General features: G+C 41.7%; 1 protein-coding gene across 1 annotated transcript; it reads right to left on the bottom strand.

The window, feature by feature from the left end:
- Window positions 1-1425: 1425 nt before the first annotated feature.
- On the bottom strand, window positions 1426-23761 carry APCDD1 (APC down-regulated 1). The gene is made up of 4 exons (XM_026843002.1): window positions 23502-23761; window positions 21594-22125; window positions 7493-7814; window positions 1426-5476 (listed from the first exon to the last, which is right to left on the bottom strand). Exons 1-4 carry the CDS (start codon window positions 23759-23761, stop codon window positions 5025-5027), a joined length of 1566 nt encoding a protein of 521 aa, XP_026698803.1. The 3' UTR covers window positions 1426-5024.
- Window positions 23762-27790: the final 4029 nt, after the last annotated feature.

Raw genomic sequence — 27790 nt, 5'->3', positions numbered from 1 at the left:
TTTAAAATTCCCTTATTTGAAGACATCACTGTCCTGTGCTGCTTGCTCTCTTGTTTTGTTTTTTTTTTTTGAATAAGCTGTCTTAGAAATGACAGCAGATAAGGATTGATGTGGTTCCCCTGGGAAAAGGATGTTGGGAATCTTGTCTGCCTGCTTTGAGGTGGCAATCACAAGCAGTTCCCATTAACTGGAAGTCATGTAGGAATTAACTGCTGTCCTCAGGGCTTGGTAGCACCGTAGAATCCATCTGATGGACTGGTCCCATGCCCTGGAGTGGCCTTGTGAAGAAGGAGAGGGTGGGGAGAAGCAGCCTGATAAATAATTGCTTGGGTCAACAGCACTGTTTTCTTAGCTATTGAAGGAATCCTCACAGTCATCTTTGGTTTTGCCTGATTCAGCAGTGGAGTGGAAATTTGTTTCTCCATTTTCTTATTACTTATTGATGGCAGCAAATAGAAATTTAAAAAATCAACAGTGATTGCACTAGAGGAGAGGACTAGAAAGAAAAAAATCTTGGCCAATACTTGTAGTAAAAGAGAAAATTATGGAAAATTAATGAAACTATAAAATTTAGAATGAGTGGTGCTGGTTTTTATTACCTAGCCTTCCCTGTTGTGTCAGAAGTGAGTAAATTATACCATGTAGACTCTAGGCCTGAATTAATCCATAACCACTGCTTTGTGTGGAAGGGAGGCCATTTCTTCGCAGGTTGTAATTTAGGGCATGCTTCCCGAAAACCGAGCTCATCTTTCAGGGATCTCCTGAGTCATTTCTGAAAACTCAGAAATGGGTCAGCTCCAAAGCTTGTGGTAGTGGAAGTCTCACTAACTGCATTTCACCCCTCCTTTCAGTGTACAGGTGAGGCAGAGTGAAACTGCACAGCACTGAGGAAAGATGCTTTTGTTATCCTGTGGCTTGCTTTCCCTTCTTGGTTCCTTTCAGGTTTTTCTTCCTTTTTAAGAAAAGTGTCCTTTCTAATCCCCCCTGCTCCGTTCCCCTGGCTGTAGCCCTTAAGACAAGTGAGCTGCAATAGCAGAGCAGTAATGCTGGTTTCTTTGCTTACATCTCATTTATGAAAAATATTTGGTTTCTGTTGAGCCACACCCTTTGTCCTGACACAGCTGCTCTGACCGTACTCTTCTTGCAAGCCAACACCATCATTACTCACTGGACACTTGCAGCCCCCATTTTATTCAGAGAACCCAAAGATGTTCTGTGAAAGCCGTCATCCAGCTGTATCCATCAGAGCTGTTTCTAGTGGTGTGTTTTCTTGTGTATATAGCAAGAAATGAGCTTTGCTGTGCACAGATTACTCAACAGAGGGATTTTTGATTATCGCTTTCCAAGACATCCATCTTTTTTTTTTATAGGCAGAAAGTCAACAGAACAGAAATCCACTGTGTATAGGAGGCAAAAAATCCTTACTTTTTCAGTTAGGCTTTTTTATTTCAATCAATAGTTCACCAAGTGCTTAAACTTCCCAGGCAGTTTAATCTGGAACATAGATGAGAAGAAAAATATCTTCTGTAACTTTACAAAAATAAAAAGTTTTTTTTTTTTTAAAAAAAAATCCTGCACTTTAAGCAAGCACACTCCAACTCAAGCAAGACAGACGTTATATCTTAAAATACAGACTTCTCTTTGTAGAAATGACATTTACCCTTGGGCAGCAGGCACAGTATGTAAACGGTATAGAAATAGAGCAAGAACACTTGTTTTGATTTTTCTGATCCCTTTTGGCCTATTTCTTAAGTAGAACCGGTTAAAACAATTTGCCCAAGAACTACTGCAGGTTACCATTTTTTCTGTCAAGTGGCTTCTTGAGTAGGATATTACTGAGGGAAAAACCTTCCCCTGTCCTGGCCACGCTGGTAGTTATTGAAGGTACCAACATTAATTGTTTCATTTTTCTAAAGCTCCTGCATTTTGGTATGGACAGATCACTCAGTTTGTAGGTCTTCCACTGCTAAACCATTTGAGGTTTAACTTCTTTAGCAGCCGGGGCTGCCAGCGCATGAGGTCAGGTTGGAGAAATAAAATGAATGGAATATATTGTATCACAAATGTATGCAGTGCTGTGCTGCAGTTAATTTAGTGTGTGGTGAAACCAAAAGATCAAGGAAGCTTAACTCCTAGTTCTATGCCTGTAATGGAGGAGAAGCCTTGCAGAGAACATGGACTGGCAAATAAACTATGCACTCTCAAGACTTAAATCTTTTCCAACTTGACTTGTATTGGCTAATAGAAAAATAAAGAAAAAAAAATTAGGCACATGGAGGGAACCTGGTGCAGCATATGCTAAGAACCCAGATCAACTGGGTTGATCAGCATTTCTGGTCAACACTATAAACTAACTAGAGGAGTCCTCAGTCAGATTTTTTGTAATGCATTATGAAGGCCTTTTTCAAATACTTCCTTTTTAACTATCTCTAGAAGCCGGGGGGGGGGAAGCAGTTCTTGTCCAGTTTGTACATTGAGTTATGTTTGCATTTAGTGTAACTTTGTGAGTCAAAACAGCTGAGCCATGAATGTGCTTTATAGAGGTAAGAACTAGGCAGGTCCTTCTCTTGAAACTGTTGCCATACCCATCCTCAGGAATAAAAACTGATGTGAATTCACTCATGCCACTAGGGCTCAAACAGAAGTTAGAAACGAAGCTATTAACTTGGTTGGAGATACGCTGGTCTCAGTCTACCGAATACAAAACTCAAGTTTAGCTAGAGAAAACCAAACTCCATCCTGGTTTCTAGTGTCTCTTTCAGAGGCATTGTGTCTCCTCCTTGACCCTTTAGTTAAAACTCTGCTCCTAATGCTTCCCTACCAGCAACTGATCCAGAACTGACTCTTCAAGTAGGCTTGACTGTGTGGAGCAGAAAACCATCAAGAAATGCTGACCAGAGCAGCTGTTGTTCGTAAGGCTTGATCATCATGGTGGGTTGGCTTTCAGCTCCTTCCAGCAGGCTGAAGGAGGATCTGATATCAGATGGATGGATAAACACTTTGGTGATTACTGAGCCGTTCTAAGCTCTGTTCCTGACTTAATGAGTTTTCTGTGATTCTTCATCTGTCTTGAGGGAAAAATGAGGAAGATGTGATCTGACCTGGCAGTGAGCCTATGATACTGTTCCTCCTGCTGTCTCAAAACCAGGTGAAGCAATTTTGTTGCAACTCTGATAAAATTAACATCCGAGGCTAATACCAGCTTGGAAAAACTGTTAAGAAGGCATGGACTTTGAAGAGGTAGGGAGCCTGAACATAGGCATTTGCTGCTTGAATGGCTTTTTCCCTGCTGCTTTTGCTACCAAGGTCCCTGCTGTCACTGTATTTTCAAATCATGTTTTTGCTATAGCACACAGTATGGAGGCTCACTTATGTAAAGCTGAAAGACCTCCATCCAAGATACAGTTTTCCTGTGATGCTGGAAATAACATGTTAAAGTTTTTTTTTTCTCACATAGTACTGGACTGGGCAGCTAGAAGCTGCTGATACTGATGAAGATATGCTATGACTTTACTCATTTGTTTTTTATTCAGGTTTCTGTTCCTCCTGTGAGCCAAAACACATGCATATATCAGTGAAAGCCACAGCCCAAATGTCACAAGGTTAAGCCATGCCCTCAGCTCGCTTCCCACTAAAGCAGGGGAGCATGGTTCATCAATGTACCTCCTTGCTCGCCTTAAATATCTCCTCTGCTGCCTCCAGCGTCTGCTCTGCTTCACGTCAGTGCACCCAAGGATGTATTTGCCACGGGGAGAAACCTAAGGGCTTCCAGGGCATGCTCTTGTTGAATAATGCTCTCTGAGGGCTGTGCCTATCCACTGTCCCAGCAGTGTCTCCTCCAGCCAATGCTGATTTAAGCTCCATGAAACATGGTATTTTTTGGGACAGTCCAGCAAGGATAAAAGGGAAGATGTGGCTGCATTTGTGCAACTCTTGCTTCTCCCTCTGGTAAGACAGGGCTAGTCTCCCTCCATCAGATGGATGGAGGTCTGTTTCCAGCTGCTGTCTTGCTCTGCTAGGGGCCACGGTGTGCTTGCTGCTGAATTCCTCTGCTTGTTCCTACTAAAAATACGCTGCTAAATAGGGCTGAGAACATGTTAGACCCTACTTGCTTCTTTACTTTGTCCACCTGTCTGACGAAAAATCCAAGGCACAAATCTTGCATGCCGAGTATGTAAGGCCTCAGGAATATGAAAACAGAAGTCGTCCCTGCAGCCTTGTATCGGCAGCTTACCTGCAGGGTGTGCATCTGACAGAAAACATGCTGCTTCTCTTTGGCTTTAAGGGGGCTTGGTTGTAAATACTCACTAGGTACAAAGGGAGACCTCAAAGTAATTACATAGCTAAGGACGTGGAAGGAGAAAATATTAAACAACTAGTTATTTTTACAACTTAATAATTGTAAAAATAGCTTAAATTACTTGGGATATTTTTTTTAATTTAGCACTATCTGAATGGAGGGTTGTTGATTTGCTGTTTCTTTTCGTGTTATGAGCTGTGAGATAATGACAAGATAAATCTTTGTGGGTTTCCTCCTTATATACATATCTACATCAGAGCTGTGAAGTCAGAGGGGGAAGTCACTATCACAGTACTAGCATGACACCAAGCCCTTCCCTAGAGCTAAATTCTGATGAGAAACTGGATGTTGGGGAGAAGAGTACCACAATGGTAAGATGGCAGAAACAACTGAAGCAGTATCATAACGTTCACCCCAGTATTTAAAAAATAATAATAAAAGGAGACCCCCTCCCTCCCCCCAAAAGTCTGCAGTCCTAAAGTGCAATTACTTTTGTGCAGTCATGTCAGGCCAGGGATCAGACTGGATGAAGTTCAAAGCACAAACATCAAACGAGTGCTGTTTGGGATTCGAGGAGGAGGGGGAAATAAGGAAAAGAACAACAGTTCTCAGGCATTCAAGTGCATCAAGAAAATAAATGTCCCTTTCTTTCAAAAGAAAAACAACCCCCAGTCGGGTGGAATCCTGGCTTTGTAGTCATGAAAAATAAGGGTTTTTTTCACTTCTAGCTGAGAATGTCCCAATATGACACAGTACAAATAAACAACACCAAAGCAAAAGCTGGGGTGCTGGGATGTTTTTCCGGTGCCCTGTTGCTATACAGCCTTATTTTATTCTCCTCTGGTGACTCTTCAGATCTGGGTACTGATGAAGCACACTGAATTAAAGGCATCTGGTAGGAAGTGGCTCTCTTCTCTGGTCGGTCAGGGCTGGACCCATCGCTTGGTCTCTGGCCATTGTACAGCAAGTATCTGCCCTGGGCATCCTGCTCCATTTTGAAGATTTCATACTCGGTGTGAGGTAGCCGGATGCCAAGCGCAATGCAGCCATTCGTGTGGGTGACATCTTGCTGAACCCCAACTTGCCAGGACCCCTGTGCTCCACACTCATTCCCATTGAAGACATTGAGCAGAGAGGCTGTGGATATATCCATAGGAGTGACCTTCATGTGATTTACTGTAAGAGAGAGAAAGAGGAGCTATCAGCAGAGGGACAAAAACAAAGGCAAAGACAACATGCGGATTGGGGATGTACCTGTCAAATCAGAATTGTCACTGCTTGTTCATTTTTTAATCAATTTTTCATATTGTGGGTGTGGCCAGTGAATTTATTTGCATCATTTTGCATCTTTAATGTAATTGCTTCTTGCACAGAACACACACACAAACACAAACTCAGCTGAAGAAAACCTGACGGCCACATATCTCAGCCAGAGACTAGGCAGAGCTTTTCATAAATTCCAGACAATCCTTTACAGATAAAGCCTGTTTGGTTATATTAGGAGATAGGTAAAAGAGGAAACAGTAAAACTTTACTCACGTTTTATTACCATCTGTATTAATCTGTAAGTAGGGCTGTTTATAATACATTTTTCATCATTTTTAAATATCTGTTACCCTGTAAAGCTAACGAAATAATTAAGTCCAGTTGGAAAATTTGGAAAGCGGCACAGCTGTGCTACATTCCTGTACTACCTGTCCTTTTTTGCATGAATTATAAAGTATTGCTGAACTACAGAGAGATGTTTTCTCATATCTAAACAGTGGCTGCAGCTTGCAGTATCAAATGTAGAAGTGCTGCAGCTTCTGCAGTTCTAACCTGCCTGTATTTTAAAGGAGCTTAAGGCATGGAAAGTTTTATTTTTCTACCAAGTTTTTTAAAAGTTGGGAAAATCCAAACTGAGCCTAGGGAAGCTGAACACAGATTTTTCCTGGCATGTGTTTGATACTTTATATCAAGAAAAGGGGATCTGAATGGATTGGTGCTGACCAAAACAGAAACAAATGACCATCCCTCATGCCTCCCAACACACCAAAATCCCAAATTCTCTTGCAGGTAAGATTTGTTGAGGACTTTTATTCTGAGGTTTTATAAACAGGTATTCGACTCAATGACTCTACAGTTCACATTCTCTGTCCTAGCTGGTGTGAAAGCTCATCTACAGAAAGTGAACCTAAAAGTTTTAACAAAACCAAATTAGTGACCTTGATCTGTGAGGTAAGTTAGCATACGATAAACCAGAAATTCAAATGAAAATTGGATTGCACCCCAGGAGCTGAGCTGGGACATGGTGCATGCAGCTGTAAACAGCTGTGATGGGCATGGGTATCTCCTGGCTCCTATGAAAGTCCCAGATTAGTAAATTATTTTTTATAGTTAGATGCTTTCCTAAATTGGAGCCATGCAAGAAGCATTATGCTTCTCACATGGTAACTGAAATAAGGAGAAGAGCCCACAGAGTGCTTGGGGCTTCCAGAGGCTCCGCTGGGGCTGGCGCCACAGTGGGATGTTGTGTTTTGGAGATGTTTGTTTGTGTGAGTGGTTAAAGCCACTGAGCTCTTTTTAAGCAGGGTGCTACAGGGCTATTTGCACAGGAAAGCTTCTGAGCCGCAGGAACCTGGGTGGCGTCACCACTGAGTGCTGTTTCCCAAAGTACTCAGGAGGTTTTGGTTAGATACATCTAGTCTTCACTGTGGTGGGATTAATCAGAGCAGTCTTTAGGGACATCCTTACTTTCTCTAGGGCCACTTGGAAGCTGATGCAAAGACACGTGCTGCTACATTTATCTTTGGCAAAAAAATATTCATATTACTTCAGACCTTGAAATGCCTTCTAAAGGTGCTTTTTTCTCTGTACTGAAGGAGCCCGCGGACATAGATCTAATCTTAGACACTTTGCTTTAGATGCTTCAAGTCTGGCCACTGTACACCAAGACTTAGTGATGTCAACTCTTATTTTCTTGTGCTGTACTTCAAGATCTCTGCCCTCAAAAGAGTATTGCTTCGGTGGTGTGAAATGCCACGTAGCTGTATTGGCTGGGCACTCGCACAAAGCCTGTGAACTTGCCTAAGAACGACTAACTCCTGCAAATGACAGAATGAAATCATCAGCATCCAAATTGTTAGGAGTGAACTCTGCTCTGATCCATAACTATGCAACCACCTCTGCCCCCAGTGTAGCAAGCCACTCTACCTTTGAAAACAAACTCCGTGCCACCCATCACTTTTGATGAGTGCACTCCCCGGCTGTAGCGTCCCTTGGCATAGATGGTGAAGGTAGGGTGCTTGCAGATGGGGTCAGAGTAGTGGTAGTAGTGACCTTCCCAGGTATTATTGTTGTCATGGAAGATGAAGTGCCGAGTGAGGAAGAGGACCTCTGGTCGCACCTCGCAGCGCTGGCTCACCCACTCTCCGTGTAGCCCTATGGTCAGATCTGCCTTGGGGGGTAAGATGGGAGGATGGTGCTCGTCTGACCGGTAGATGATTCTGCAGGCGATGCATGTGCGGTCGTGGTTCTGAAATGAAGCAGAGAGAAACCCTTGTCAGGCATTATACAGAGCAATGAATCAGGCCGTCTGTTTCATGCTGACGTGACACCAGCTCCACATTTTAAGGAATATGTTGTCATTTTTTATCTTCGTGTGCTGCAGGTTCTCACCATTCAAAACACCTGAAAGATGCGCCATTTGGTTTTGTATGTATAAGGCTGCACAGCAGGAGAGCAGTTAAGAGATTAATTCCCTCATCCACATTTATCTGAAATTAACATTTTAGTTCAGCTTTTTATAGGATCTAGAAAAAGGTGACTTTATCCTTCAAATTATAGAAGTAGCTGGCAGATGGTAATTTACTATGGTAGGGAATTTCGTGCTGACATCACTTGACACCTCCTGACATCAGAAAATAAAACTACAGAGACTTGTACATTGTTCCTAAGGCTGTTTCTGCCTCTGCAAGGTTTTGTCTTGTTGGCAAAAAGAGTTTGGATGAGCTATTCTCTTTTCAAACTGTATTTTGCACTTTTTCAATTGCAAGAGAGACAGCAGCATTAGCATTTGTCTCTGCTCTGCTAAACCTGGAGTAAATTTTATGGACCAATAAAGGACTAAAAAACTAATTTTTTAGCTCACTTCCTTTATGGCAAATAGATCAAGAATAAATGCCATGCTGCAAGATAAAAGCAGTGCTTTCTGTTTTACTAGTTTTGGGTTGGTGATGTGCTGTTTCTTTACATCTTGGGACCTGATGGTAGAGGCTTTCTAGTCAGCTGGTGATGTGCAGAGGGGCAGCGCTCTGAGCTGTAAGCAGGCTTATACTCAGAGTGAAAGGCAAAAACTCACACAGACAGCTTGTGCTTTCATCTTTCAAGGACACTACTCGATCCTTCCTGGAGAGAGGGGGATGCACTGGTGGGTTACTCACATCCACCTTGTTCAAACTGCGAGGTGTTTTCCCGAGGTGCAATTCAGAGTGCACTAAGTTAAGAGCTGAAGCTCCCCACGCAGCCATCAAGGAAAGATATTTATACACTTTTTCTTTGTGCCCTTTTCCAGCATTCTTTTCTGAGATCTTTCTGAGCTCTCTCCATAATGTGAATGCTCGTATTTGCTGCTTGTACTTTAAAGTCCATGTGAGCTGCTATGGAGTCAGCATTTCTCTACTCACTGCTTTCAGCCCATGGCACACTTTAGGGCTGACATTTACACAATCTCCATTACTGCCCTGATTTTCTCCAATAATATGACCATACGTAGCTTCAGAGAATCAACATACAACTCCCATAATATAGTCCTTTTACACATATTAAACAGGGCTTATATTTGTCCTCACCCCAGACCAGGTATAGACTCCAGAAGTCAGTAAAATCAATGAAAAGTCTGCTGTTCTGCATCCCTGGGATGTAGAATAATGGTCTATCTGCAAAATAACTATAAATGATGTAGCTCAGTTTGATCTGAACGCATGCTGGCCAACAGTCCTGCTTTGAGGAGGAAGGATGTTGGACTTGGTGACCTCCAGAGGGTCTTTCCACCCCAAAACACATGGTCTTTGGAACCACATGTCAGCATGCTATTAAAGTGGATGCAGTTCTTTTCCACCATAGGGCTTGTTAACTAATTTAAAGATACATTTTCCATCTAAATTCTGCAAGCGCGTGCAAGGGCCATTAGTATCTTAGTGAAAATACAAGGAACATTTAATAGAGTAATTTAACTGCAACTGGTGAAGTTCGCACAGATTTGTGCCATAGCTACTGACAGCATAGGCTGGTTCAAAACATCTGGTTCTCCTGAACACTGAAAGCACAGGTAACACATAAGGACAGTGAAACTGAGCCTTTTTCTGAGATTGCAAGTTTCAGTTTGGATTTTCTGATGGTCAAGAGCAGAACCAAGATCCAGTTATTTTTCTTATTATGCTGTAGATTTCTTGTGTGACCTTCCTCATTTCGTAGAAACACAATTTACAGCTCTTTAGATTGGTAGGAGGCTAAATAAAGACACTGAGCTATCAGAAAGCAAGTATAAATTTCAGGGGCCTGGATATGATTAAAAATAAAATAGTAGTAATAACTGTTATAAAAAATGTGTGTAGCTCTATTCCTGGAACAAATCTTCAAAACCTTCCTTTTGCCTGCAATAAAATCTCACCAGGTTTCATCTGCAAGCTTGTTTGGGACTTAAGAACCTAGTCTGTTGAACCTGTAGCTCTCTTCAAAGGATGTCAGTCTTTTTCTCCAGAAAGCAGTCTGTTTTACTGGGCTGTTTGTAGCTCAGGATTGCTATGGGGCAGGTGACTTATAAATGACTGGGAAATGAGTTGGTGCTGGGGAAAGGTGGGGACTGCCTTGGCACCTCTCAGGCAGCAGCAGAGCCACCCTGTTAACATTGAGCTCCAGCTGTGAAGAGGGATGACCTGTCTGAGCCAGGGCTGCTGGTGCTGCAAGAAAACTGTCAGATGAGGTGTGAGATGCCATTCACTGCTAAGCAAAGCACTGAGGAAACACTCATTTTTGAAGTGTAATAGATATAACCTTTTTCTTCTTGGAGATCAACATCAAAAAGATCCCACTGCTGCCTTGCATGGACACCTGCAGTGATCCAGGCCAAAGTGTTGCCTTGTGGAAGATGCTGGTGTCTATCAAGCACTCCTTTCTCCAGTGTGGCTGTCCCACCATGGGACGGACTGGCATCACTGCTTCCTAACACTTTAAGGATGAATAAACTGCACTGATGACAGTAACTTTATTGCTATGATTGCCCCACTCACATAAAGTGAAGCAAGAAAGCAAGGAAAAGACAGTGTTGGTCAATAATAAGAGAAAATTTCTGTTACAGTTCCTTCTCTATTGAAGTGGAGTTGAAAGCTCTTATTGTCTCCCAGAGGAGACTTTGGCAGAGCAGTATGGTGGTTTGGTTTATATTCACATTTCCCTCTCAGGAGCCTGCCCTCCACAGCTACTTTGTGAGCCAAGGCAATTTAACCTGGGAACCAGTGGTTTCTGTTGCCCTTGTTCAAAATCTGAAGAAAACCAAAGGGAAACCCAAGCTGTTGTCTTCTTGGTCACCCTTGACTGTGGGATTCCTCTGTTGTTTCTCAGGTCTAGTGGATGGACAAGGAGAAGATCTGTAATCAATCCTCTTTGTGAAAACATTATTTTTTGGCTTTTTCGACCAGGAAGGACTATCAAGCATAAATGTTCTTTTTGCTTTTCTTCTAGCAGTGATTTAAGGTTTCATCTCTCCTCTACAACAATAAAAAACATGTATATTATGAGTCAAGGCTCTGATGCTCAGCAGAGAATATTATCATAGTTTGATGTCTTCTTCATCATATTGGGAGTGTAGAAGGTGCAGACCAGTAACACTTGTAGCTACTTTAGTCCCTTGGCTGTGGCCAGCAGCAGAGTAGGCAGAAAGAGGTCCATGGAGCTCTGTGGTGGAAAAAACTCATAACTACAAGCAGCCCCTTTCTCCTTATCAGGGATGGCTTCACATCTTGAGGCATAAGGAGGAGTTACTTCTCAAAACTTACAAAACTTGTGCAGTATGACTACACTGGCTGACATTACACTGAGTGGAGGTGACTCCTTGCCTTGGGCAAACTCAAGGAAGGTCCAGGTTAACTCACCACTATACTTCACTTTGATTTCTATGAATTGTCTCTAACTCATCTGGCTCTTTGACCTCTGTGGTCCTGAACTGCTGTAACTCTGTGCAGCCCTTCTAATTCTGAAGGCATTGCACCAGCTCTGAAGGTCTGGCCAGTTGCACTGCTAAGAAATGTCCATCTTGCCTGCCTTTTTGTTACTGAAGGTGTGCCTGGCTGAAGGGGCTGAGGTGAATGGGCACTTCTTGAAGCAAAGAGGGAGTGGGACAGGGAGAGGTTGGGGTGGTCAGGAGGGAAGAAGTATCCCTTTCACAGGAGTGAGATGACAGGCTGGCTCAGGCACCTCATATGGCTGTAGCCTGAATCCATCACTTCCCTGAGACCAGCGCTTGAATCTAAGCCCACATAAACCTTTTTTTTTTTTTTTTTTTTTTTTTTCTTTCTGTGATACTATCTTTCAGAGAGTTATGAACTTCTTAGTGGAAGAATATGCCGCATGTAAACTCCCTCAGTACAATTTTCATCCAAGTAATGGACGAGGGAAAGATCTAGTTTAGTTATGAGGCAATTTGACTTAATTATGGAGTAATTTATGTTTAACAATTGACTGTATTTTTCACTGTTGCTTTTTTAGGTCAGCTGCTTTTGGCTCTTAATTGCACTAGCTGAGGCTTTGCATATCACTCCCTTTCCATGTGTCTCAGGGAAAGATTATTTTCTAAAAACAGACGTTTAAAGAAAATAGGGAACAGAGCAGAGGACATTCGAGTCCAAACATGATTATGTACTCTAATAAAAAGCTCATTTGGACATGACATAAACCAAAAGGCAATAAAATGAGCAGTGGACAGGATGAACACCTGTTCTATGTTTTGATTATCTTAGATGCACAATGCAATATTTTTAATAGTGGTGTCTTGCTAGAAGGACTGACCCTTGAAATGGCTGCAGTGACTGGAAGATCCCTTCCCATGAAGGATGCCTCCTTGCAGCTCTGCAATGCCAAATCCATGGTGCCCCAACTCCCTGCCCTCACAGGTGTTTCTTTAAAGCCAATTTCTGAATTAATCCATGAGGCTCTCTGGCTGGAAACTCAATCCTTTTAGCTGGGGAGAAAACTGTGATCTGAAAATTTCCACCAACATTTTTCCTTATCCCTCCCTCCTGCTGCCTCAGCTGAAGTGGTAACTGGGCCAGAAAGCTCTGGAAGCCAAGCAGAGAGGTTTCTAATAGAAAAAAAGCAGACAAGGATGAGGTTTCTTGATCTTTTCCCCAATTGCTGTGGATAGTCAGAAACATAAACCCTCTTAGCATAGTTCAATTTTCTCTTAAATTCTATGGGATTCTATGGCTGCCTAGGACTAATTTGCCTCTAATCAATTCATAGTGGTTTTTTATGGCCCAGGCCAAAAAAGTATCACATAACTGGGATGCTCTCTGAGCAATGGTGACATGAGCTTCGAATAACACCTAGAAAGATCTTTTTGGAAGGTGTTCTAGTTTTCTTTGAACACCTTTGTACTTCTATGCTGTTATTACAGAATAATACAACTAGGGACCAAACTCCTTCCAAAACGTACAGAAAATCTACCCTTTCCTATGGTTCAAGCAGAAGCTGAAATCAGTGCTTAATATCATGGAGAGGATACACTGCAAGTTGTATTTAGGAACAAAACAAACAAGCACTAATAGTGAAGAGGAGTCTGAAAATACTGTTGTTTATTCTTTGTATCTTGCCAATGTGTCTGTATTTCAGCCTAAAAATTTTAAAGCACTATTTGTCTGAAACAGCTGAAATTGTAACTCAACCTTTCTTCTGCAGAATTACAATAGATGGCTATTCTGATATTTGGCTATTTACATAATGGAAAAATAACTAATCTCAATTTAATTTTGAGATTAATTAATGTCAAATATAATTTACTGGTTTTTAACGGAAGATTCATTGCTCAGACTACTTAGAGTCTGAGAGATGCAGTGCATTCTTAGCAGAACAGACTGAAAAATTAATATGATATTTTTTATTAGATCCTTATTTTAAAACGGACATGGGAAAATATCTCATTGAGTTTCACAATCTGGAGGAAGAGAGACACAAAGCAAAAGTTTGTTTTCTGATATTCAATTTTTCTCTGAAAAGTAAATGTTTCACTTCAAAAAATGAGACAAGGATTTTTAGGGGATTTTTTTTTGTATTTTTAATGGAGAACTTTGAGCATTTTCTGACAGACTCTCTCTATCATCTTTTATAGATGCAAATAGTTGGTATTTTACCAGACCAGACACATTAAGAAGACAAAAGCGTAGAAGGTAGCAATGTGTAGTAAGGTCCTAAACCATCAAAAAATATGGCAGGTCCTGTTATGGGAGGCTTGGTGTTGGGGCAGACTTGGGACTGCTGCTGTTCAGAGCTGACCCGGGCTAAGGAAAAGCAGTGGACAATTCTGAGAAGCAGTGAAGCTGATTAATTTTCTCAGTAGAGGTTTATTTTATACCTGCAAGGTTTTTAAACTTGCATGTAATTACACAGTAGTTTCCCAAAATTACTTGGAAAATCATCTCTTTTTCTCTGGAGTCACTGCACGGTGAACATATCCTCATACCATAACCTGTTTAAGACATTCAAGTATCAGCTCTGCCTCAGCAAGATGGAAAAGCACAGGCTCTTCACAACTATCGGGCCACCTTTGAACTCCTCTTTGCTCTCCTCTTCCCCTCCAGCAATGCCAGTGCCAAACCAAAACCCAACCCGAAACCCTTGGCAGGGCAGTGGCTTCTTTCTGTAACACCTCCCTTGGGGCTCAGGCCTTTCAACTTTCAACTTTTATTCAAACCCAGATATTCTATGTGGCTACTCTAAGTACACCCTTCCCTCCCTGGCGCCCACACCATTGCCAGTTGGGCCTGGTTTCTCCTCAAGGGCTGCTGCCACCACACCTGCCCCCACTCATTTACAGTAATACCATGCTGAAGTCACTTATTTCAAATTTCTGTAGCAATAGCCTGCCTTATCAAGTCATGTGCTGACATTAATTATATTTCTACAACACTCTACTTCTGCTGTCTTAGCCTCCACGTCTGTGCTGGTGGCTTGTTCAGAAGAGCCAGGTTCTCAGCTGATATAAAACCACCTTTGGCCAGCCCTCATTTGCACTGGTTAATGGTGTGTGGCAAGAAGCAGGTCTCATTCATGGCTGGAAAAGGAGGGCAGGTTTCATATATACAGTAGTGCAAGAAGCAAAAGCCCCAGTGCCCACCCTGGCTCCCTTCTGCACTCTCCCACCACTGGAGAAGATGCTCCTGACCAAGCTGTGGAGCCCACACAAGGCAACCCAGGCTCTGGTTGTTCACAAGGTTGCTCTTGCATCGGGGGCTTCCCTTTTGGGTGGATCCTGTGGCCAGCTTGTCTGACATTGGCTATGCAATGTCACCAGATGGGCCACGCAGCAGTGGCTGGGTCGGGCGTGTGGCACCCAGCCTATCATCATTGCAGGAAAATGTGTGCTGAGGGACCAGGCATCGTGTTTCCTCAAGTGTGGGCTCAGGCCTGAACTCTGTGTGCAGTATAGACCCAACTGCTGGCCTGGGATCTTGTAGGGTCCAACAGTCACAAAAACTGGGGTAGGAAACCCCTGCCATGTGAATGCATGTATTACCACGAGGGAAAGAAGAAGAAGAGGGTAAGAAAGCCATGCTTAGCAATCATCTCCCACACCCACTTGAATACCATGTGTCACAGGCAGGGCCAGATGGGACTGGAACAAGGCATGTCTGGTCAGAATGCTTTAAACCTCACCACCCAAGAAAACCAGGTGCCAGGTTTTAGTGCTAGTAACAGAGTGCTCCCAGGATGAGTACAAATGGAAGCCCTTGGGAGAATGTCAATTCAAGGAAATACTTCCAACTCAACAACAAAAAAGTTGGATGGCTTTGCCTCACATTGCCAAGAAGCCGAGTCCACAGGAAGGATACTTTTATGAATTGCTCAGCATAGTATCAAGCTTCCCTCCTCCACCGCTCTAGATAACTGCAGAACAAGACAACACTTTAACAAATGACTACAATCTCTCTCCACCACAAAAGTGATAATTTGCAGGCTTTCCATGACCTCATACGAAGCTGAGTTGGCTAATGTGCATTAGGCTGGCTCTGGGGAGTTGACAAGCACAGTTGACACAGTTATAATTCAGCCTGCCAAACAGAATGAAGAATAACTAAGATTTAAAACTTTAATTAAAAATCTTGAGGCAAGTGAAATGCTGGAGAGAGTGGTAACTCCTTTGCAGGGTTGTCAGTTTGGGATTTCTTTTGGTGGGGAACAGAGGAGCTGCAAACAGGAAGGAGGGTGGAGATATGTACAGATTTATCTGCAAATGTGTACCATATATTTTAAGATATTAAGGAACAGTTTTTATTAACTGCTCCCATGAAGGGAAAGATAGTGAAGGAATTTAGAGGCACTATCATTACACAACTGTCTGATCTACAATGCTGATTCGATTGCACAATGCTGCATAAAACTGAAATAAACACAACCAACATAAAATGAAAAAAGTCTTCTGGTTGTTCTTTTCTGATATAAACTACTTTAGCCTGGACAAAATACAAGAACAGAGAAAAGCAGGCTTTTTCTCAGGTGCATATGCCTGCATGTCATTTATCCCATTAAAATAATAAAATTTATGGTGACATGAATATTTTGGGAAGTATCAACAAAAAAAATCCTGGTGAAGCTGAAGGGACAGCTTGAATGTCTGTCTTGAGGAACAGAGTATTGCAAAATAAAGCTGCCTTATGAGTTTATTACACCTTTAAAAAGCAACCTATATAGCCTTCTGAACCATGTAGCAATATTACTAGCGAGTCCTCCCTCCCCTCTTACAAAAGATGAAGCAATTGTGGTTAGGTGCCAACAACAAGGAAGGTGTCAGTAGTTTAGATACATATGTTGAGTTGATCCGAAGGCACGTGTTTTATTTTGCTAGGCTAAATAGTTAATTTTGATCCCTGGTACTGTATTTGTGTTGGGGCAGGCTTTTACTGCAGTTGCAGAACAGTGTTAGTTAACAAAAATGAAGAGGGCTTTAAAAGCAACACTTAACTTTTGAAGGTTTCACACAGAGTGAAAAGCAACCTTTTGCTTCAGCCCTTGCCTAGCACTAATGCTGGCGTCGGCGGTAAGTGCAGAGTGGCACCTTCAGAGGAGCACTCTTCTGCAAGGCCACAGCCCACAGCGCTGCCAAGTGCAGCCATGCTGCACTAGAAGGTGTTTGCTTCTCCTGTCTCTGCAGGGCATCACACTGTCATTGTTCATAAACCTGGAACTAACCTATTTGAACATTCTTCTGAATATTCCTTCTTCGCTTCCCCTCATGATTTCCCTAACCAAGAGTCTTTTGCAAGTAATAATGAACAAAAGAAACCTTTCAAGTGTTGGCTTAATCTAGAAGTCCAGTGGCACTACTCTGGCAAACAAAGGAGTTTTGTCCTCCAAAATTACACTTTTGGGTTGAGATAATGTTTTGCATATTTCTCTGAGGCGCTTCACATGTTTAACATCTATTTATTAACTCATGCTTACATTTCCCTTGGGAGCTCCACAAGTACATAGCATTCCCCTATAGATGAAGTTACTGAGTTTCAAAGAGATGAAATTTTGAAAAGCACAAAAAACTTTGCTCTTTCACCGCCTGGCTAAAGGAAGGCCCAAGCACCAGTCTTCATACGTTGAATCTGTATTAGCTGCAAATGCCAGGTGCTGCTGAATAAACTCGTAATAGTGAATTGATCCTTTGGAATTGAATTCTCAAGGGAAAATGTCTTACTGAAAGTGTGTGGCTGGCAAATGTTTGAGCATGGCAAAGGCAGAAGGAAGGTTATCCTACCATCTTTTAGACTTCTTGTGATGTTCCACACCATTCCAGCCTTATTCCTAAATAATGATGCAACTAGAATGACTGGTCATCACAGCCCTACTCTGATCTTTCCTGTTACTCTGTCAGACAACAAAATAGCACAAGGAGTTCTTTGTTTACAGAGCACTATTGCTGAGGCAATTATATGTGAAGTAAGTGTCCCAGTATTGCTGTTGTACACATTTCCTGTAGTTTTAGAGCAGCTATCTCTGAAAACATCTTCTGTCCTTCTGCATAGTGAATGAATACTTCATTCAAGCCCTCCTTCATGCTACAAGTCCTTGTACATATTTGTAAATAAATAAGTTGTGATTTTATGACCAATCAGCCAGGCTCCTTGGTGTTGTCCTAATCTGAAATATTTTGTATAATACATGAGATAATGGCCAGGCAGTTCCCCCGTCTTGCCCTTTCCACCTGTGTGCTGGCTGTGTCATGCTGGCTGAAGAAGCTGTATGTGCAATAGCTTGAATCCCTTGATAAACTTGCAACATCAAGAGACATCAAAGATGTTCAGACTCATTCATCAACAAGTCCTAATTGTCATCTTGTGCAAAGCTAGAGGACAGTTAAGATAAATCTATACAGTGACCTATTCATCAGCTGCACTCAGGAACTTCCAAGTATTTTACAGAAGGATTTTGTTTAAGCTATGCTCTTATCTAAGAGAATTTGTAAAGCCTTAAGAGATGACATATATATTCTTAAAAGCTCCCTGATTTTATATGAACACTTGAGATATGGTAATCTGTGAATTTATTCAGATTTGTAGCTCAGCATAAAGCTGTCTGGTTTTTGGACAGCCCTTTTGATTTACCATCCTGTGGTGAAATCACTGCAGGAATTTGGAGAAGGTCCAATTCTATTTGTTTAAAGTCCTGATCATGTGGCTTTGGCATTCCTAACTTATCCAGAAATCATTTGCTTTTAATTACCATTCATTTCAACCACATAAGTAATGAATGTGGCTACCACATCCAACTTTACAGGCTGTGTAAACTCCAGAGCTGGGTGGAACTTTTTTCTATATAGAGGCCGAACTATAAATTTAACTCAAAAAGTGAATCCTCTTAACTTATTTTAGGTAGGCCTTTATAAGTTTAAAATAAAAATAAATAAAAAGGAAATGAAAAAAGCCTTAAATGAAAGATTCCACACAATACACCTGATTCACTTCAGAAGTAATTTCCTGGCCTCCCTAACCTCTTGGTATGACTGTAGAAACCTTAAAAAAACAAGTTGATTTAACGTTTCTATTTATTCATGGTGTCCAGTTTCCAGAGGAGTCTGTGACTTGTAGTTTTAAACTCAATTTAGCATTTAAACTCATTTTCAGCTGGGTCCCAGTGGAGCAACAATTAGAAAAGGAAAAGAGTTCAAAGAAGATGGGTTATAACCTTTCAACGGTATGTTTGCCTGGACTTTTTTTTTTTTTTTTAAAAAAAAGCATCTCTGTTACTATTCTTCCTACATTTGGCAAACACTAGGTCAGACAGCCGGGTTGAGAACCTGTTGTTATAGAGAACTTCACAGTTAGGTACAAACCAACACCCAGGAGTCTTTCATAGCAGCTGAGGCAAAGGTTAATTTTTTAGGGGTATTGTTATTTGTATCGTTCTGAAAGCCTGGTATCAGCAGGCCTGACTTCTCTTCAGAAAAATGAAATCTCACATCAAATCTGAGCAAGAGGAACCTACTAAAAAACACAAGGAGAAGCTGCACTGTTGCACACTTAAAACTTGTATTAAACCTACACATCTTTTGCCACTGAAGGCTCCAGCTGACACACGTGCACCAGCAATCCCGACACCATTTGTATACATTGTGGGAGCCAAGCAGACCATACAGGCAACACTTGGAGGAGGAACAGAGGTAATGTAACTTGTTGGAATTTATAACTGGCCAAACTGGGATTTGAGCAGTGGCCTGCAATTCAGGACCTGGGGCCCCCATTTATTAAACTACAGTGGTTTCATCACAGATAACTGGAATCTGTACGTATTTACTCAAAGTTAACCTATGCTTTCTACAGTAACAGCACTTTCTGTAGCCGATAGTACTGTTATGAATGGGCTTCCAGTATCATAAATTCAGCCTCAAGATTCAGCCTCTGCCAAGACTTGGCTACCAAAAATCATTTTGGAAGCACTGTACTTCATGAATACCAATGGAGAACTAGTTGGCTTGTTTGCTTTTCCTCTCCCTCAGTTCTTTTATATATATGATGTGGAAGCCTCCCCTGGCATCCACACTGCAGACTCTCCCTGGTCGGTGCGCAGGGTACTCCTGGGCAGGAGACGTGGGACTGCAGGATAACAGCTGTGCAGGGTGACTCAGGCAGGCATGGTGAGGCTGCTCTTATCTTCCACGTAGAGATGTCACCCACTCAGGTCAGAGTGGATCAGATCATGCCTTAAATAATGGGCTTTGTGTACATCAGTGAGAGTTTCAGTGCTCTCAGTTTATTTAGCTAACCTAGCTCAAGAAACAGACCTCTTACGCAAGATTTAATCCCTTAAATTTGAGCATTATATTTTAGAGGGAAAAAGTGACGCTATAAGAGCAGAAGAGACAGGCAAGAAAATAATCATCAGTGTGACCTAAAATTACAGCAGACCTGGACAAAAATCTTATTTTTATAAAGCTGGTTGACAGTACATCTGATCATTCTGACTGTAATGAAATTACTGAAAGGTGGAAGTGTAAGCATTCACTATGTTATCTATCAGTCCATAATAAGACAACTAGATTTGATGGGGGAAAAAAAAAAAACAGCTAAGGTGAATTAAATCAAGATTTTGTCTCTGTTTCATGTGGTCAGAAAAATATCTGCAGTATTTTATAGAACAGATACAACATATAGCTGTTGTCAGATAACTTGTACTTACAAATACCTGCAAGGAAGAGATATAGGAAAGAACCCTCACTCCCAAATAAGCAAACAGAAAGTTGATGTGCTTGTTTGAATTAATCAGAGAAAAGTAAAATCTTGATGAGGAACATGCTGGGGTTCATCTCCTGCTGCTGAAATTCTCCGTTTTGGGAAGATATGTTTTTTTAAAAAGGAAAATTTATCCTTGGTCACTTGAAGAGAGCATAAGAATGACAGAAATGATAGCAGTTTTCATACAAGGACACAGTTGACTGGTTTAAAATTATCCCCAGGCCAGGCTATTAAAATGATTAAAAGCAGATCACGTAAGGTCCTGAACTACTGAAATTCGATGTTCGCAGGAGGCAGATGCAACACAGGGCAGCCAGTTTTGAATGGAAGGGAAAGCCAAGGCTTTCTCATCAATACTCTCCCTTCTGTTGTGTTTCCTGCTACTGCTGATAAGCTGTAGCTGATTTTTGAATTGGTTGTAATGAGATGATTAAAAAATGGTGATAGTCCACTAGCTCTAAGTGATGCTGCGGCAGTGCCCAGCTGGAGCACACCAATGGCAACGGCACCCAGCAATGTGGTTCCAATCACCACCTGCCTTTGAAATGTTACCAGGAAAGAACTTTAGACCTCCTTCCTGCTACAGGCCATCAGTGTCTAGTCTTTCTGTTTGATTTTTATTTAGCTTGCTATGGGTTGATCAGTTCCCAATGAAGCTGAGGGCACTTTGAGGCCCTTTGAAAACTGAATTATCAAATAGAATTAGAGCCCCATTCAAAATTCACCTGGTTTTCATTTCATTAAGGTGTGAGGCTGCATCTGGATCGATGACCTGCACAGCCCATCAGATTTTTTCCCTTCATGTTGCCCCTTTCATGTGTCTACCTTCCAATTTCCTCTTTTTCTCTTCAGCTTACGGATCACCCAACTTCCATATGCTGAGACAATTCCATTTCCTTTCTCCCTGGCACTCCCACAGCTATCCAAGCATCACTGATGCTTGTTTCTCTTCTCCTTTCTCAGTCCTGCATGAAACTTTCTTCTCAGCTGCTAGACTACAGCCATGGTCCCAGCCAAACACTACCACCTCTTCATACAAGTCTTTGATTCCATCTTTAGAGTGGCCTTTGTTGTCCTTAGTCCATCAGACTAGTTTTTGCATATTTGATACAGTCGCATAAACCACAGAAAAGTTACTATTCTCACAAAATACATTCTGTAATATTTTGTTAATTGGTTGCATCATTTGTGAGGCTGCAAGTGACCTCTTATTTTATAAGCACACCTACATTTTAGGTTACACTAGTGCACTGACTCAGAAGAGCTGAATAACGTGGGCTTTATCACTAGTATCTCAGTAAGAGGGCATATATACACACACATACCTTGGCATTTTGAAGAGGAGGTTGGTAACTAGAGGGCCGATAGTACCTCCTCTGAGTAGCATCAGTATGAATGTCTCCAAGAAATAGCTCCTCCACAAGGTGGTCTAAATTGTGGTGCAGGTACTGCTTCTCCACACGGATCAGCTGGAGTTCGTGCATGGCAAAATTCAGAGCTTTGGTGCATTCACAGCCATTCTCCTCTCTCAGCAGATCGTAGCTCACATCCTGCTCCCAGGGACTATCTTCTGGTATAAATCCAGGACACGTATGGTTCACCAACTCGCTTAATTTTTTGGCTACTGCTTCATTGTGGCATATGATCTGTATGTTGCGTAGCTGATAATCAGCTTCTGTACCCCCTCGGATGATCCAGGATGCTTGGCGGAGACGGATTTTGCCACGTATAACTAATGTGTAGATAGGGTTTGTGCAGCGATTGCCACCATAATAAAACTGATAGGCCTTAAATGTATTATTGTGGTAGAACCTGTAAGATCTTGTGATGAACTCTGGGCCTGCTCTAACTTCACAGCTGTGGGAAGACAGAAAGTGATGGAAAAAAAATTTTAGCAAGGTGGCGCATCAGGTTACACTACAGGTAACAAGATTAAGCAAACCCACATGGGTCCACAGAGACACCTGGGTACTAGTGTTCCTCTGGTATGAGTGGGAATAGGAACCAGGCATCTGTGGCCTGCCAATTAACCAACAATTTCCTCTGCTGTTACGCTGTTATTAATATACTGCTTCGTGGTGATCATATCTAAGGGCTTTATCTTTGTAGTTTTAAATGCTCTGAGTTATGTTTTACTTTTTCTTTTTGTCTAGGGGCCACCATGTGACTCAATTCTTCTCTGAAAAAAGTAGCAGCTTATTAAACATCTATTCCTCTCTTTTGCATGGTAGATTTAGCAAAAGGACTGATAACATCAGAAAGTGAATGCTAACCATCCACAGAACAGTACAAAGTACTGGCTTCTGTGCTGCTGCAGAAGCTTCTCATGGGAGCTCCACCACCTCTGGTTTGTAGTGGATCTGCAGGATTGTGTCCTTAGCTTTTCCACTCAGATTTTCAAACAGGAGTGGCAGTTAATGCAAACTTCTGGCTATTAACACAAAAATTCTATTTGGCTTGAATTTGGACCATGCAATATTCAAGTTTTGGGTTTTTTTGTGGTTTTTTTGTATTTTGTTTTTCTTTTTTTTTTTTTTTCTGAAAGCATAAATGGCAGTTAAATTCCACTTCCTGTAGAAAGTCCTTCTGAGCCTTCAAATGTGTCCCCCTTGTCACATCCACACTGCTTAACATCAATACACTCCCTTCTGTTAAAAAACCCCACTCTTTCCTAGTACAAGTCAGTTCAAATAAGTATGTGAATATTGCCTGCTGAGACACAGAAAGCAAAACAGCTCTCTGAATTACAAGTCATCATGCAGAGAGAGCAATAGAACTGGTGAAATACAGCTTCTTACTTTCTTTTGCTAATAAAACCTGTACTAGACACATGCTCTGAAAACAAGGACCCATTCAATGGATCTAATGCATGTAGTCAAAGATAGTACAATGTTATGTTTGAATAAACATCCATTTTGGCAACTTGTTGGGCTCCTTCCTACTCAAAGAGAGATTTCAAGATATTTCACAGCATGCTGTTTAAAATCCAGACTATAAATTGATTCATCAAGACAGCTTTATGGCATGCTATTCTAATGTACGTAACGCCGCTCCTTCTCCTTTGATACATAAACATATAGAAAGCAACTGGAATGTAGAGCACCAGCATATTAAAGAAAATATTTCCCCTGCTGCTTAAAGTGGGAGTATTCATCCTTCCCTCTCTGCTTCCTTCCCCTCTTCTCTTCCACATATATCACTCAAGCATCTTGTTTTATCTTGTCTTTCCTTACCCAGTAGAGACCCAGTGTCCCTCAATATTGGGAGGCATCTGCACAGTGATCCGTGCTCCATTGTGAAGGTGTTTCAGCATGTGATGACACTGTGACTCCTTGAAAGCCCTCCATGCACTCTTCTCCAAGGACCGAGGGTGGGACCTGCTGTCCGGGTGAAGAAGAGCAGAACCTTCTCCCAGCCCTGTGATATAAAAGTGTAAATTATCATGAGAACTTGCTGAGAAGGGCTTCAACACAATAAAGGAGGTTGTGAACATCTTGTGTTGAATGACACTTGTTCGCATTGTTTTGTGTCTGGAAAAGTACTGCTTACATTTCTTTTCTCATCTGAAGAAAAAAAAAAAAAAAAGGAAACTCTTCCTCTTGGTCAGCACAGAAATAATCCACTTCGTAAATCTGCTTTACAAAATACACTGGGGAAAGGGCTTAAACCAAAGTGTTGTGTTTCCACACCCAGGAGATGTGGCTCTCAACCTGAATTTTATTGACACCTCTGTAATCTCTGGTCAGGACAATCACAAACCTGGACCTTGAAACTTTTGGAAAGTTGCATCCAGATCCAGACATAAACTTTGCGGTTTCAGCCCACCTCTAATTTGAACGCTTCTATAATAAACTTGCAAATAAAGACTACTCTTTAAAGCCAAAGGAAAACAGATATTAAAAGCAAAGCCTCTGCACACAGGAAACCTCTGTGATGACTGAGGTGGTCAATTAAAGGCAGATTCTGCTATTTTTATTTGAAAGGGGAAAAGGAATTTCCAAAACTAATTTTATCTCCAGCACACAGTAATTTTGGTTTCTAGTAATGTATACATACAAAACCCACCAGTGCTTTCTCTACACAATATTAATTGAACAAAATGAATACATAGCTTCAGAAGGAATGTGTCTTTACTCTTTTAGGCACAGCCTGCTCTTAGATATGTTGGAAAACATGGATCAAAAGAAAAACACACATCTAGAGGTTAAGAGGTGACAAACATGAACCTTACATAATGGGTTAGAAACTGTATTACTTTGACAGAAGGAATTTAAGAACCAGCAGGCTAGAAAACAAATATGAGGTGGGGTGGAGGGGCTGCTTGCGTGCCCAGGAAATCAGGGCAACTGTCTCTGGAGAGGGATGTCTTGCTGACATGTGCTCCCAGGGGCAGAGTCTGGTATTCACCCCCATCTCTTCCAGTGCCCTCTTGGCTGACCCAGCTCAGGAACTGGGCTGTCGGGGATCACCAGTGCATGGTGCAGCCTTATGCTGTGCCAAGCCGCCTAACGCAAGACCCTACACTTTATTCCCCAGGTCCTATCTAGCACTTATGCACGTGCTTGGGCAGCACGCAGCATCACTACAGAAGTTACAAGAAAACCAGTATTATCTGGTTTTAGGTAGACACTGTTTCAAACATTTGCCATTTCCTATTGCAAAAAAAGAAAACAGTGTCAGTGATTCATTATGTTGTCTGAGTCTTAGATCTTCCGGAAGAAACTTGGGTAACACCTGGGAAAATGACATTGCTAAAAATATAAATACATGTCAACCATTTTAAAATAGTCATTCCTAAGATAAACAAATGCAAGGACTTATCCAGTAGGCAGGGCAAAGAATGATCAGAAAGAATAAAATAAATACCTGAATGTAAGCAGTGCTCACCACTGAATGATCCCAAGATTTAATGAGATTAATGAATACAACATCACAAAGTCTTTACTGGAAAATCTGGTAGCTCTGTTGCAGGTTACAAACAATTCTTCAATGTAAATGAGAATTTATGGTCTTACTTTCTAAAGGGTAATAAATACTAGAGACGCTTTGATATTTGAGCACACCATCTGAGATGCCTTTAAAGGAACCTGATTTTCAGCGGGTCAATACTTCTCCCTTTCTGGAAATCAAGGCTTCTCGGGCATTTCTACATTTCTGAGCAGAGTTGCTCACGTTAGCGCCAAACAACTCCCATTCTGCAGCCAGAAATGGTACCAGCCACTTCAGAAATGGTATGGTCACAGCAAGGTGACGCTCTGCTTGAGCTGACTACATCTTTGGAGAGGCAGGATTTACTGGATAGGGTCAGTGCTCCATGTACATGGCGGTACAGCCTCCTGGGCTGAAGCCAGCATCACTGCATAGCAGCTTTATGCCGTGCCGTATCTGCAGCCCACCTTACCTGGAGCAGCACTTGACACTCTCAAAAACTTGGCTTATTTGGTTTATTGGAAACCTTGTGAGTACGAGGCAGATATCACAGGCCTTCACACCACCAGGAGAACAAGTTCAGCCAGGTACAGGTGAGCTTACAGTATATTTATTTTTGTCATTATGAATCTCAGCTAGTGACTGAGAGTTTGCCTTCTAACACCCTTCTCCATCTCTAAGTCTCCACACACTCAAGCCCACGTTACTTCAGCGCCTCGTTCTGAAATGGAGTGAGTGCTCCTGTCCATCAGCTCAGAGCCTCTTTTGAGTCAGAAGCGACACCTCCTGCAAGACACCCGGTAGAGGCTGCAGCCATCAGTACCAACTCTCAACAAATATAGCTGTCAGCATGTCTCCTGCAGACAAATTATCTCATGCTGAAAAAGTCTTTGAAAATTTACATTTCCACTTGAAGTTGTTAAGTGTTTGAAATCTGCCATCAAGAGGAGATTTTGAAATGGTTCAAATTACTATTTCCAAGGCTTCTTTATTATACCACTTGCTTTTAAGCAGTTGTATTTTGCCTAGCTCATGTCATATGATTCATGAATACAGACACACTTAAAAATGAGTGATTTATTCATTTAAACATACTCGGGCATTTAATTTCTCCAAGCAAAAGTCTTTCTGTGGGAGGATACCATCTTGTATGTGCACATATCAAAGAAGAAAATGCAGTAACCACATTCCCACTTATTCCCTGAAGGAAATAATGAAAAGAAGGGGTTTTTCAAAAGGAGTCAAACTTAATGTGGTATTATACAGTGTCTTTTCTTTGATATAGCTCAAAAGCAATTGGGTTGCATCTCTCCCTGTCACATTTACGTAGTTCTGTCTGCAACTTGCAAATGATAAACTGGCATCAGTGGACAAAGAGACATTTGCATCCATAGCACCAGAGCCCTGCAAAGAGCGTATCTGTTTGGGACTCTATCCATCCAGCTGTGACAAATGAGGGCAGGAACAAGTTTAGGCATGAGAACATAGCAGAGACAGAGGAAGTGATGTAGGAAACACACGCATGCGAGGCATCATGTCATGCATAGGGTGTGAATATCAGAATATGAATTACGGTACAAAATTAAAAGGTAGTGATGGGCCTTTACCTATGTTTGTGTTGCTGGGGCAAGGAAATACTTAATTTAGCAAAGTGTTCTTCATTACCAAGTAATCATTTCAACACTTTTGTATTTACTGACATATGTCTGTACATATGACTACCACACAAAGGAGCCATAAAACCCCCTTGTACCATCTGAAGATCAAACACTGAGACTGGTGATACAATTCCCACACAGGGCAGTAAACCAAACACCATCTTCCTGTGCTTTTCCTCGCAGCAGGTGCTTAGGGGCAGCTCCATGTCCCCCTGCTCCACCCTTGGCAGTGCACAAAGTGGACTGCAAAACTGAGGTCCTGCAGGGATGATATGGGTTTAAAAGATCCATTTGGCCATGTTAAATGGGACATTTCTGGAAAACTCAAGGTTAAAATGTGCTTTCACAAAACTGGAAAAAGAATTTCATGGCTCTTTAAAAGCCCACTCTGGAGCTTAGACACAGTTGCAACATAGTTGGAGCAGCCACTTTCATTCAAAGAGATCCAAGTCTGCTATTCTCTACAGCACAGACAGATGGTAGGTTTCAGTACCTCCATGACACACCGTGTAAGTATCTCAGACTCTGCTGAGAGTATCTCAGAGTCTCTCTGACTGACTGACTTTCAAATTTCTGTGTGTTATGGAGGAATTTTACCCACTTGTTAAAAAAAAAATCCACTATGTTATTACTCAAAAGTGTGACGGACTTTGAACAAAACCCAGTCTTTGTATGACACTAATAGCAATAATTGTCTGAAGCCTCTGGTTGGCTTTCACTTTAGCTATGACACAATCAGAGGTGATGAGATGGTATCACCCACCCCATGGTGGATGCTTATGCAAAAGATCAAATCCAAAAGGAAAATTCCAGGATCCATCAGAAATGGCAGCTAGAAAAACAAAGCAAAACAAGTGCATTTTCTGATGAGCTGATGATATCCAGCTTCTCTTTCGTAATCAAGTCCTAGCAGTGTAGATCACAACTTTAGTGTC

Source organism: Athene cunicularia (genome assembly GCF_003259725.1).
Source record: "Athene cunicularia isolate RWA chromosome 2 unlocalized genomic scaffold, athCun1 chr2_part1, whole genome shotgun sequence".
In the NCBI taxonomy this organism is placed as follows: domain Eukaryota; kingdom Metazoa; phylum Chordata; class Aves; order Strigiformes; family Strigidae; genus Athene; species Athene cunicularia.
The sequence above is the reverse complement of the archived record's forward strand: the minus strand, read 5'-3'. Positions and strand labels throughout refer to the sequence as shown.

Bases quoted from the DNA above. Each gene is read 5' to 3' on its own strand.
- APCDD1 (XM_026843002.1), bottom strand. From the start codon at position 23,761: ATGTTCACAACCTCCTTTATTGTGTTGAAGCCCTTCTCAGCAAGTTCT. The intron at 22,126-23,501 runs GTAAGGAAAGAC...GTCTTCCCACAG, and splicing joins GGACACTGGGTCTCTACTGG to CTGTGAAGTTAGAGCAGGCC. The intron at 5,477-7,492 runs GTAGAGTGGCTT...TCTCTCTTACAG, and splicing joins CACGGAGTTTGTTTTCAAAG to TAAATCACATGAAGGTCACT.